A 12,859-nucleotide genomic window follows, 5' to 3' on the forward strand; every position below is an offset into this window, starting at 1 on the left:
CAACCATGAGCAACCACTGTTTTAGAGGTAAAGAAACTATATAATTAGCACAGGCCAACTCTTTTTTTATTTTTATAATGCCCAGACTACATGCATGTCTTAATCATTTCTTTAATATAAAATTTCTGTGCACCTAATGAGAAGGTATTTTTAGCTACACATCCATGACCCTTATCCTCATTGTTGCATTTCTCCTCTGAACCTCGTCATCACCTACCTTGCCCAAAAGGCACTGCTTCTTTTAGCCATTGAGCAAGGTGGGTAAGCATATTGAGTTTGCTGTCATATCCTCCTTAAAGGTGCAACAATGCAGGTAGCTCAGTCACATGGGATCAAAAAAATGAGGCTTATTCCTAATACTTTAGGCTATACTTGTGAAGCCTCATGGGAAGTTTTTCTTTAAACAAGTCTACAGCACTTATTTTCGGCTTAACTAATCTGATTAGTTGTTAACAGAAAAGGATACATTTAAAGTCCACGGATATGCAAACATTTAATCAGTGAGTATAGGTTTTATGTTCTGTCTTCATTTATCAGTGATGAGAGTGACCTTGGCTATGACCTCCCACAGCTGAGGATGGAATGCTTTTGGTTCAGGAATGGAGAAGATGCCAAGACCTGACCAATTAGGATTAACAAGCTCAATTCTGAGACTTTATTTGAAGTACATTGGAAGTGGAGTCTTTCTTCTGCTAGGGTTAATACTACTGGCATATTAGCCTGGAGCTGTTAGCCATAAGAGATAATATGTTCAACTATGTCATCATTCCAACACAGTGAGCAAGGACTGAGTGCTACTGAAAAATCTGGTAAACAGAAGGTTGTTTCACTTTGGCTATATTTTGCTGGATTTAAATTGAATGTTTCTGAAACTTCTGAATAATTCTGTCATAGAAAGATCCACGACAGGGAACATTTTATAAATAAACTACTCTTATATCAACAGAGATCAAGGCAAAGAAAAGAAACCACTCTAGGTATTTCACACAGGAAAGATTTAATACATGGGGATTGGGTACTTAGAAAATGGCCTGAAATGCTGGTGAATGATGAGGAATGTTGTAGCCATCACTGGACTTTTGAGTTCAAGAGCACACCCACTGTTGCTATTGCTGCTGTAATTTCCTCTAAAACCTGTATCTGTCAAATTGTGATTGCCAGGGGCAGTAGCAGCAGGAAAATGGCCACTGCCCTTTAAATATTTAAGTGCTTCTAACTGGTGAAACTCAGATGCATAGGAGTCTTGGAAATTTAATGTTTAACCTTCTGGCCTCCCTAACCAAGGAAGGGTGGGTTGGCAGTATACAGAGACAATCCACAGTACATAATACAGTATTAAAAAAATGGGTTCCCCTGGGATTTTATTAATGAAGTTCCTTTTTTATTCAAGAGAAACTACCTGTCTATGACAGCTTAAAATAATATTAAGCATCACTAAATGGTGAATTAAAGTTTTTTCTTTTTATTTATTTTAAAAGGTACAAACAGTAAAATTCATACTTTTTGATATATTAGATTTGACAAATTCATTGAATCATGTTATCACTGTCGTAATAGGATACAGAACAGTGTCTTTACTCCAAAAAATTCTTGTCTGTTGTTTGTCTGTATTCCAGCTCTCTTCCCATCTATACCTCCTGGTAACCAAGGATATATTCTCCATCACTACTAGCTTTGCCTTTTCCAGAATGTCATGGAAAGGTAATCATACAATGTGTATTGAATGTGACATTAGTAGAATGCATTTGAGCCTCATCTATGTTGTTGCTTGTATAGATAATCTATTTCTTTTTATTGCTGATCAGTATTCCATTGTGTGTATGTACCATTCATGACTTACATTTTGAAAGAATCACATATTTCCTTTTATTCAAACTCTCCATATATTTTTAAAAAATAACATGGATATTATGAACCCTACTTGCAACTTCAAACTCAGTGTTCTTTATTGATGATTAATAAGGTTATATAGTTTAATTATGATTCCTGGGTAGGATCAAGAAAATTAGACAAATCTCAAGAAATTTCTAGTCTAATATATAGATCAAGTATGCTACCTAGAATGTACCAAGTGCCCATTTATGCCACCTCAATGAGTTTTCCAAAAAAACCAAATATTTTTTAGATGAATTATTTGTTGATTTCCATACTATCCTGGAAAGATCAGTGAATACCACCCATATTTTCATTTGAAAAGATGGACTCATTTTTGGCCTTATTCACAGACAGCCTTTCTTCCAGACAAATTTCAGCATATTTTGATGACTCATTGTAGAAATTGGTTTATTATTTGCAGCAGGAGAAAGCATTGCTAGCCAACAGCTGAGAAAAAGAAAAGGTTACAACATTCTGTTTTAAGTCTCTAAAGGCCTTATTGGGCAGAATGTAATTTCCAGCTGTGGATTCATCCAGCCTTTGAGGACTTATCCCCTGCCTCTTTTCTGAAGTGTTCTATGATTGTTCATTACCTCAAGTTGTCCATTTTACATCTTATTTGAAAGCAGGACCCTGACAGTGCTAAACTTTCTGAGGCTCAGCTGAACTGTCAGAGGTAAAGAAACCAAGAAGTTTGCTTGTATTTATTCTACCCCAGACATTCTGCATATTACATTCATTATCTCACAGCTTTATCAGGTAGGTAGTAGTATTACCAACATTTAACAGTTAAGGAAGCTGAAGTTGAAAGAAGTTAGTTACCATTCCCAGGATTTACATAGCTCATTCAAGAATTTTTGAACCCAGGACTCTCTGGTAACAAAGTTTATGCTTACAACCATTTTGCATTTAAGCTTTCTGTCATTTAGAAGACATTGACGTTGTCATTACTATTTTTTATACATGAATTATGTGCCTCTATAATTAAGATGACAACTGCTTGTCCAGATTACTTATCCCTGTAAAAAAATGTTTCCGAACAATGTGAAGTGTGAGTAAATAATACATCCTGCATAAAATGTTTTGTGGATCAATGAGATGGCTTATTAGAAACATTTAGCTTCTTCCAAGAAGGGTTTCCAAAATGGCAAATGTAGTAGAATTCTTTATAACACTTGTACCTGGAGTCAGAAGTCACATGTAGCATCAGACTAACTATATCAGTTGGGGCTTTTAGGGTTGTGCTTTTTGGATTTTAGAGGGATGTGATTTGACCTTTGATTAAGAAGGCATCATGGGGCTGGGTGTGGGGGCTCACACCTATAATCTGAGCACTTTGGAAGGCTGAGGAGGGAGGATTGTTGAGCCCAGGAGTTCAGGACCTCAGCCTGGGCAACACAGCAAGATCCTATGTCTACCAAAAAAAAAAAAATTGGCTGGGCGTGGTGTCATGCACCTAATAGTCCCAGCTACTCGGGAGGCTGAGGTAGGAAGATCACTTGAGCCTGGGAAGTCAAGGTTACAGTGAACTATGAACATGCCATTGTACTCCAGCCTGGGCAACAGAATAAAACCCTGCCCACGCACCCCCCTCAAAAAAAAAAAAGAGAGAAAGAAAATATCAAGGTACCATGGCTAAGAAGGTATAACAATTTCTTGATACAGAACTTTGTTGCTGTTGCAATGAGGTTCGCTGTATCACTTGAAAATAATTTGAAGAAATTAAATCAGATCAGGGCCTTGTACCTAAGACCTTACATGTGCTTTAGTAGTCATAAAATATGTTATGTTAATGAGGATGCTGACTGGCAATCAGAAGTCTAAAATGGGGCATTACTGACACTTTACATGCTGTCATGGTTAATACCATAGCTGCAGGTCTCCAACCTAGACTATCGAGGGTCTGTGTCTCAACCCCTATCTCCTCTCCTCTCCTCATTCCTCCTCCACCCTGAATTACATGCAAGCCTGGACAATATTGCTTTAGCACTTTCTAAGTATATTTTATGTTGGCAAGTCATATATTTACTCAGTTCTTTTGTGCAAAGCAAGTAAGCTACCAGAGCTCTCCCCTTGGGGCCATTAATCAAATTGTTTTTGAGCTTTTCTGCTCCCCAGGGTGGGGACGTGTGACAAATTTCTTGGTGAGCATACCCTTAAAATGAAAAGATGTTCTTGGGTGATATCAGACAAGGTCAGTTTGTTCTTTGGTCTCATGAAAAGGCTCTCCCAGTTTGTTCACTGTTACTAGTGAACTTGACTTACCTTGTGAGCTTCTGGTTACAGGGATTTTTTTTTTTTTCATTTCATTTTACCTACCTTGGTACCTAGCAGTGTTGGATACATAGAAGGTACTTTCTATATTTTGTTTTTGGAAAATACTTTAAAGTTACACAGGAGAAAATATATCCATGTAATTCAGAGGAGGCTGGATTCCCTTCAGGAATGGGGGCATTATTGGTTTTAATCCTCAGTATACACTTATTAGAAAATAAACAATGAGTTGAATGTTTGACGTAGGTCAAGTAGCATGCAGGAAGGATAATCATAGACCTGCTTTTGCAAAGCGTACAATCAAGAGTAAAAGACTTACAATGTGAGGATAGAATGATGTCACTACCACTTTTATCATTACTCTTGCCTAGTATGTATCGAGCAATAATGAAATGTCAGAACTTCTTCTAAGTCATTTCAATATTAACGCCTTTAATTCTCAAAACAAGGCTCTTGAAGTAAGCACTGTGATTATTCCCATTTTACAAATGAGGAAACTGAAATACGGAGAGGTTAAGTACTTGCTGAAGATCACACAGTTATAAAAGGCATGCCTGCTATTTGAATTTTTGCAGTCTGACTCCAGAGCCCATACTTGTATGTACTGGTCAGATGGAAGAAGCAGGGGATCCCAAATGAGCCCCTCGCCCAAAGCTGTGGGTTAGAGAAGGGTCCCAGAGTCAGTGACATCTGTGCTAAGTCATGGATGATGGGTAGGTATTTGCCAGGTGAAGGAGGAGGAAGAGGAAGGTGTTGAGTTATGTTGTGTTCGGATGATAATACAGAACTGGTTATTATGGTTGCAGTGTGTGTGTGTGTGTGTGTTTGTGTGTGTGTGTGTGTGTGTCTGTTTGGAGCAGATGATACAGATGCTCGAGCCAGAGTATGTACGTCTTTGTTAAGCCATGTTATTACTAAATGTGGGTTTTTATCTTGTGTATTGTTGTGAGCCACTGAAGGGCTTTAATCAGGTAACATGATAAAACTTACATTTTTAGAAAAGTTAGTTGGGCTTCTGTGTAGACAATGAAAGAAAGAACAGGAGGAAGATTGCCGGCAGGATATTAACTAGGAAGCTTTGCAGCAGCCCAGGAAAGGACGGATTAATACAAAACCTAGAGTCAGGGGAAGACGGGGCAGATGCCAGAGAGATCCAGGGAGTAGAATCCAGCAGGACTTCGTAACTGATTGGCTGGATAGGAGAGAAGAATTAGACAGAAGAGTCACATTTAGAGTATTTCAAAGAAAAAAAATTGAATTCCACAGTTCCTGCTTCAGGCCAGTTTTTCATTGTTCTTACAGTTCATTTTTCTTTAGAAAGGAAAAGGCACATTAAATGTTAAAGAAACAGATGTACCTGATTTTTTATGGACTCCTGGTCCATTTGACTTTCCTTTCTAATGCTATAGTTTCTTGAGTTTACACTACTTGTGGTGGCGAATACTTTCAGTAAACTTTCTTGTATGTCATCTCTTAAAAATTGCAATACCAATCCCTTTAAGTTGCCATAAAAAAGAGAGGGCAATGCAGGATGAGAGAAATTATGCTTGTCTTCAGTATCTTAATGGGCACCATACTCCTTAGATATTAAGACTGAATCTGACTTTTACCCCCCAAATTATCAGATTCTGACCCTATTTTATTTGCACATGTAAACACATGTTTGGGAACAGCAAAGTTATTTCCATCAGCCTTGGACAATGCATTTTTATAATGGCAAATTCTATTCTTAAATATCCCACGTAGGGTTAAAGAGGAAAATATCTTCTGTCCTACGAAAACCATGCCTTGTGCTTTGCCTCTACTCTTTGTTTCTGATAGGGGATACCTGAGCATCAGAAACTGTGTTTCTCTTGAGAATTTCCATCTGCTGGTAGGTTTTCTCTATGGTTCTAGAGAGCAGATAAAGATACAAGTATCCCTTATTATATGACAGTCTTGCTTTTTCTGTACAGTACAGGTTTTCAAGTAGTAAAATTCCTACCTTGTTTAAAATGTTTAAAATCTATACTAATTATTTGGCCCCTTTCCTCTTTGTCCCTTTTAGTTTTGTAATTGTCATTCAAGTGTAAGAAAAATATAACCATGCTTAAGATACTTGAAAAAATCTTTCCAATTCAGAACTCTTTGAATGTAATAGAGACTCTTTAGAATTTTACCATATAGTAGGAAATACTGTTTCAACCACCATATGAACAATGATTTATGATATTTCTTATTGTATTAGCCCGTTTTCATGCTGCTGATAAAAACATACCCGAGTCTGGGAAGAAAAGGAAGTTTAATTTGACTTACAGTTCCACATGGATGGGGAGGTCTCACAATCATGGCGGAGGGCACAAGGCACTTCTTACATGGAAGCAGCAAGAGAGAATGAGGAAGCAAAAGCATAAACCCCTGATAAACCCATCAGATCTCGCAAGACTTATTCAGTATCACAAGAATAGCATGGGAAAGACTGACTCCCATGATTCAGTTACCTCCCACTGGGTCCCTCCCACAACATGTGGGAATTCTGGGAAATACAATTCAAGTTGAGATTTGGGTGGGGACACAGCCAAACCATATCATTTATGAAACAGCATTACCTGGTGGGGAGGAAACAAGTGGCATATTATCAAATGGGATGCTATTATTGCACAAGGTCATGTGGCTGTTAAATGGTAGACCCAGAGCTCCAGCCTTGTTCTGTGCCATTCCTAGGCCCTGCTCTTTCTTACTTTCATACCACACATGTCATTCCTGCCTCTAGCTCACGGCCACAGTCTAATTTTTTGATAGGGAGCAATTCCAGAAATGAAGATTCAAATCCCAACTAATTCTGTTCTACTGAAAATATGGCCCATGGACCAGCAGCATTGAGATCACCAGGGAGCTGTTGATAGCTGCTTGTTTATGGAGTGCTTATTTTGTCCAAGTGAGGTGCCAACTCCATTACATGCATTATCTCATGACCTTCTCAAAAGATGTGCAATGATACAATCCTTCTTTTTCCACAGATGACAAAAGTAAGGATAGGAAACTTATTGACCATACTTGTCCAGTGCTGTACAAGGAAAGGTTGGAGGTGAATTTGGACCTAGCTGTTCTGATTTCAGAGCTTATACTTTTAACCATACACTGCAGTTTAGGATGCATGTGGCGCTGTTTCAGGGGAGAGCACAGTAGGGAGTGGGAAGGTGAGGAGGAAAGGAAACGGATGGCAAATGTGTCGCCTAGGTAGGCTAGCTGCTGTAACAAAGAGGACCACAAACATGTAATGGCTTGAAAATGTTTATCTTTGCTCATATAACAATACTGGGCAGGTGAAGGGGTTGATGCGACTGCCACATGTTTTCGTTTATTCAGGAATCCAGGCTGATGAGAGCTCTGTCATTTTTAGCACGTAGCTGCCAAATTCACCCTGGAGTCAGTGTAGCTAGAAGGACGAAATCACCAAGAGGAAGGGATGTTCCTGGGAGGATATTTTATGGGCCATGCCCAGATGTGATACAGCTACTTCCAATCACATGTCATGGGCCAGGACTCAGGTGTGGGGGCCTGAGAAGAGGAGCCGGGTGTGAGTCTCAGACGGGGAGGAATACCTGGATTTTACTGAGTTTTCAGGAAATAGTAGGTCATAAGCCGCTATTAGAATCAAGCCTCTGGGTACATTTTTATATGTTTTATTCTTTCAGGCTTTGTGAGAGGGGGTTATTTATTTCATTTGCAAAGCAGTGAATTGAGATCCAGGGATTTGTCCAAGGTCACGTGGCTTGTTCTGTGCCATTCCTAGTCCCTGCTCTTTCTTCCCATCATACCACACATGTCATTTCTGCCTCTAGCTCACAGCCACAGTCTAGTCCTTTGATAAGAAGCAATTCCAGAAATGAAGATTCAAATCCCAGCTATTCTGTTCTACTCAAAATATGGCCCATGGACCAGCAGCACTGAGATCACCAGGGAGCTAGTTAGAAACCTGCAGTTTCATACTTGGGAGGCTGAGGTGGGAGGATCGCTTGAACCCAGTTTCAGGCTGCAGTGAGTGATGATTGTAACCCTGCACTCCAGCCTGGGCGACAGAGCAAGATCTTGTCTCTAAAAGAAAAAGAAATAGAAATGTGCAATTTTTGTCCCTACCCCATAACTGCTGAATCAGACTGGTCATTTTAATGGGGCCCCCAGGTAATCTGGATGCACAGTAAAGTCTGGGAAGCCCTGGACCAGGTTCCTGGAAGCCAGCCTCTCCACCTACTGCCGCTATGTGACTGTCATCTTCCTTCCGTGTGGGAGAAGTGGATTCACTGCATGTTAGCTACAGGGTATAACCACTGGAGTAAAATTTCAGCCTTTTTGAAGAGTAAACATGTTTAACCTAGAAAGGACTACTTAGCAACATAATATTGAAAGACCGCTCAGCCCATTTTTTGAAAAGCATGAGCTGTTTCCATAGATAAGCCAAACAGGCCTGAGCAAAACAGAGGAAAAGCGAACTTTGCTATTTTGATTTGTGGATGATGATTTGATTTTCTAAAAAGAACAGCTTTGTTTCTTTCCCTGAGAACATAAGATTACTGAGTTCTTAGAGCCTCAGCTCATGCAGCTTTCCTGCTTGGGTATATGGGTAGGGCAAAGCCAGATTAAAGATGCACAGTATCAAGCCATCTGACCTCCAATGCCAGATTTCCTGCAGTAGTCTAATTACCAGTTTATTAGCTGTTAACCTTGCACCACAGTTACAAAACGGCAACTGCTGGTTAGAGTCTTAATAGTTGATAAGTGTCAGGGAGGATCTTCCTTCTGGTGAGACCAGTATCCTTGTGAGTCTCATGATGATAATTTGCTTTAGAACTCAGTCACTGGAAGGGAGGAGAGAAGGGACATAATGACCGAGGGTACCCAAGTACTGTGACAGAAGGCCATAGACAGCTTTCCTATCTAGGAGGAATTCAGCCTGAAGCCCACAGCTCAAGGGGCACACAGACCAGGCACTCCTGTTTTGAAACAATAAAATGAAACTGTTTTTTGCAAGTTTTGTTCACTTGATCATTTTGCCCTGTGTCTGTGATTTCCCTTAGAATAAATTAGGAACAGTACCTCGGTTTTAGTATAAGACCATGTGCAGCCACAACAACATTGCCTTAGAAGGTAACTTTATGCTATTTGTATTCAATTAAATCTCACAAGCCACCCAGAGTGAATGTTTTCATGTTGCTTTCTTAGAGATATGAACACAGAGAACAGAAGCTTGCTTAAGTTCAGAGCAAACAGAATTCCAGTTGCACGGACCCTCCCAGTTACAGCTGTGTGTTTATCAATACTTGGTGGATAGGGAAGAGGCGGCTTGTGAACTGCAAGACTTTAATGCATGTCAGTAACCTTCTACTACAAATTGAAATGATCTGTTAATCAGGAAAGGGTTTGCCATTTTTATGCTAGTGTATTTCACGACAGTCCAGTTGGAAAAGAGTTAGTATTGATGTTCTATTGGCAAGGTTTCCAGACCAGATTTGATTTATAAGAACAGCACTGCATATAAGAGTGTACATTGCTTAGATAGGACATCCAGGAACTGTGTTAATCTACATTTTCAGGTACTTCTACTCAAGAGAAGCACAGAAAATATCTTTACAAAGTTCCAAAATTAAATTTTAGAAAAAGGTTTGAACAAAAATGTTTGCTTATTAATTTATCCATGGTTACTCCAGCGAGCTCTCTCATGACAACTCATGGCATGCTTTACTAGATGCTGGGCCCTATGCATGGGTTTCATCTGATATTACCCTAAAAAGGACTCTTCAGATAGATATCATAACCTTCAGTTTACAGTTTGAGGGAGCTGCATTGGATCTCACAACGAGCAGATATGAGCGCTGGACTTCCAGGGTCCTCAAAAGTAGCAATCACTGTGAGTACATGATGGCAGCCGACACATAGAATGGACGTGGTCCATACAGGCCATGACTAGGGCAGGTTGTCTCACTCACACAAGGCCTGTTCATTTATTCATTCATTTCTCTTCACTTGTTTAATAAGTACGCATTGAGAAGTTACCATGTGCCAGGATAACACAAAAATGAAAGATTCACAGGTCCTGCCCTCATGGAGTTCCCCACTGAGTTTTTGTTTGTTTGTTTGTTTAAATACAAGCTTTACTGTATTTCCTTTCTTGGATGGTTACATCTAGGTAAGACAGATACGTTGTATGTTGGATGGCCTCAATTAAGCAAGATGCTAATAACTTTATGAAACTGTGGGGAAAATTTGGGGTATGTTATTTGGTTAAAGAATAGGAACATTTCTAAGGACAGATTACAAAGTTAAACCTAAAATTAAACAGTTTGCTTGCCAATGTATTCCTTTTGTGTATTCCTTTATCTGTGAGTTCATTGAATGCTTCCTATGTGCAAGGTATTATGCAGAGTGTAAAAGTTGAATTCAGTTTCTCATGCAGCTGAAACTTCTTTCAGACTTGGACATGAGCTTGAAATAATTAGAGTGCTAGATAGAAATGTTCATTGCCTTGGAGAGGTATGTATAAAGTACTTGGGATTTAAAGGAAGAGAGAATTAGAGAAAACGTGAAGGGGGGGAAATGACATTTGAGCCAGACATCAAAGGACAGACAGGATTGGAAGATGGGGAGATAGGTAGGAATAGAAGATTCATTTTAGCCAGAGAGAACAATAGGGAAAATAGAAGAGTGACTAGCAGGAAATTCAGCTCAAATTTGAGATATGAAAGATATTTTATAGGTATCAATAATTGACTTACTTCCAAAGAGTTCATCATCATTTTAATCTTCCTTGAAGATTATTTTTTAAATCCAAGTAAGATATTTTAAAAATTAGACCGTACATAAAAGTTGAAAAAGGAAAAAAATGCTGACCTTCACTCCAGTGAAACCACTGGCTAACGTTTGAGTATTTTCCTTCAAGTCTTTTGCATTTTGTTTCTGTGCCTCTGAGTAGTTGAAATAATGTATTGCATTCTGCCTTTTCATTTAAAATAATACTACCAGCACCTACCCACGTTATGAAAGGCTCTTTGGAATCGTCACATTTAATGGCCTTATACTGTTCAGCCATTTGGCTTTGTCATAGTTGACTTTACCCCACCCTATTGCTGGAGTTTAGGGTGTTTCATGTTTTCCATTGCTATGAACAGACTAGCTGTTGGCCAGCCAACCCTTTTTGTATTTCACAAATGGTAAAGCCAAGGCACTTGTAATAAGCCAAGATGGGGACTGACTTGTTCAGTTGCTAGAAGCCAAAAGACTCTTGCATAAAAAGCTGCCTTCTGACTAGAAGAGGGGCTGTGGGGTTTCTAGGAATAGAGATTAATAAGGTGCTTAGGTCATATCCCCTGAGAAGTTTAATCTGAGTGGGCCACTGACCTTCTGGCCTCTGGAAAGGAGATCCGTTGAATTTCTAAGCCCTTTGGTACTCCTCCCATTTCCTGCAGAATTTTGATTGTGGGTAAAGTTTCAAAACACTGGCTCTTCGCATTGGATTTCCAAGTTGGGAAGAGAAGGCAGGAAGACCTATCAAAGGACAAAGATATTGTGTTCTCCACTTCGATCTGAAAGATGGAATGGCAGGGGAGAAAGGAAGGGAAAAAAAGGAGGTGGGTGTCTCTGTCCTAATTTCACTGGGTTTCTCATCCTGTTAGTTGAAGTTAGCAAACAGGAAAGCATTCTCCTTAGGAAGAAAAATGGCAAGAAAACTGATGCCTGCCTTGCTTGGATTTTTAGTGTTGCCAAACACCTATGTTTGTGACTTATTGATTTTGTACTATGAACCTAGCCTGCTTTGCATCAGCTCTTCTTGTCTTTGGTCGCGTCTTTTCTTTGTGAAATTTCACTTGGTGAGGAAATACTGAATTGGAGGGAGATACGGTCCTTACTGAGCATGCTGAAGTAAATCCAGCTATTAAATCCAGCATAAATCCCAGCAGAAAGTAGTGTATCAGAAATGTGGTTCTGTATGCCGAACATGTGTTCATAATAACAGTGCCTGGAGGCATATTTGTATTATAGTTCAGCAAAGGAAGGAGACAGGAAGGAGACTCTTAGCTTAGGGCAAAGAAACATTTGCTACAAAAAAAAAAAAAAAAAAAAAAAAAGAGGTATACCACATTTATGTAATAAATACTGTTTTGAAAGTTTCTCTGGAATTAGTTTCCCATATTAAATCATGCTTGAAACTTTCTTAGGAACTTCACTTTTTCAAAGAATCGTTCTATTAAATTTTTGAGAGAGAGCAGAATTTCTTAACAGTTAAGTATACTAACCCTGGGATGAGGCTACCTTATTCAAATATTGGCTTCACCATTTAGTAGCTTTGTGACTTTGGAAAGTGATTTAATTGCTTGAGGGCTTAATTTCCCTATCTGCAAAACAGACACAATAATAGGACCATCACATAAAGTCTCTATACAGATTCAATGTGAAAGAACATTTTAGAATGCAGTATTAGAAGCAGTTTAATCACTTTAAAATGTTGCTATTAATAATCTGTTAATTAGCAAGTGATATTATGCATGTAAAATAAAATTTTGGAACAATATTTTTCTTACAATGAGCCAGGTCTGTAGGCTAGGCATATTAAAATATTTAAAATAAGTCATGGTATATTAGGTTAAAATGATGGAATGAAAACACTCCAAATCAGAGTTTCAAAGTAATTCAACTGAACTGTAAAGCAAAATAGGTATAACACAATTCTATGCTA

General features: G+C 38.9%; 1 protein-coding gene across 10 annotated transcripts in view; it reads left to right on the forward strand.

Moving 5' to 3' along the window:
• The first annotated feature begins 1,961 nt into the window (after nt 1–1,961).
• PLCB4 (phospholipase C beta 4) overlaps nt 1,962–12,859 on the forward strand; it is a 210,561-nt gene continuing 199,663 nt past the window's right edge. For 2 of the 10 annotated variants that reach the window (XM_016937435.4, XM_016937436.4), the window contains exon 1: nt 1,962–11,753. In XM_016937435.4, coding sequence (XP_016792924.1) covers nt 11,721–11,753 — 33 coding nt within the window. In that variant the 5' untranslated portion in view covers nt 1,962–11,720. The remainder of the gene's footprint in view (nt 11,754–12,859) is intronic. The other 8 variants (XR_010154028.1, XR_010154029.1, XM_016937431.4 and 5 more) reach the window with 5 other exon arrangements.

Source organism: Pan troglodytes, chromosome 21 (genome assembly GCF_028858775.2).
Source record: "Pan troglodytes isolate AG18354 chromosome 21, NHGRI_mPanTro3-v2.0_pri, whole genome shotgun sequence".
NCBI classification, from domain to species: Eukaryota; Metazoa; Chordata; class Mammalia; order Primates; family Hominidae; genus Pan; species Pan troglodytes.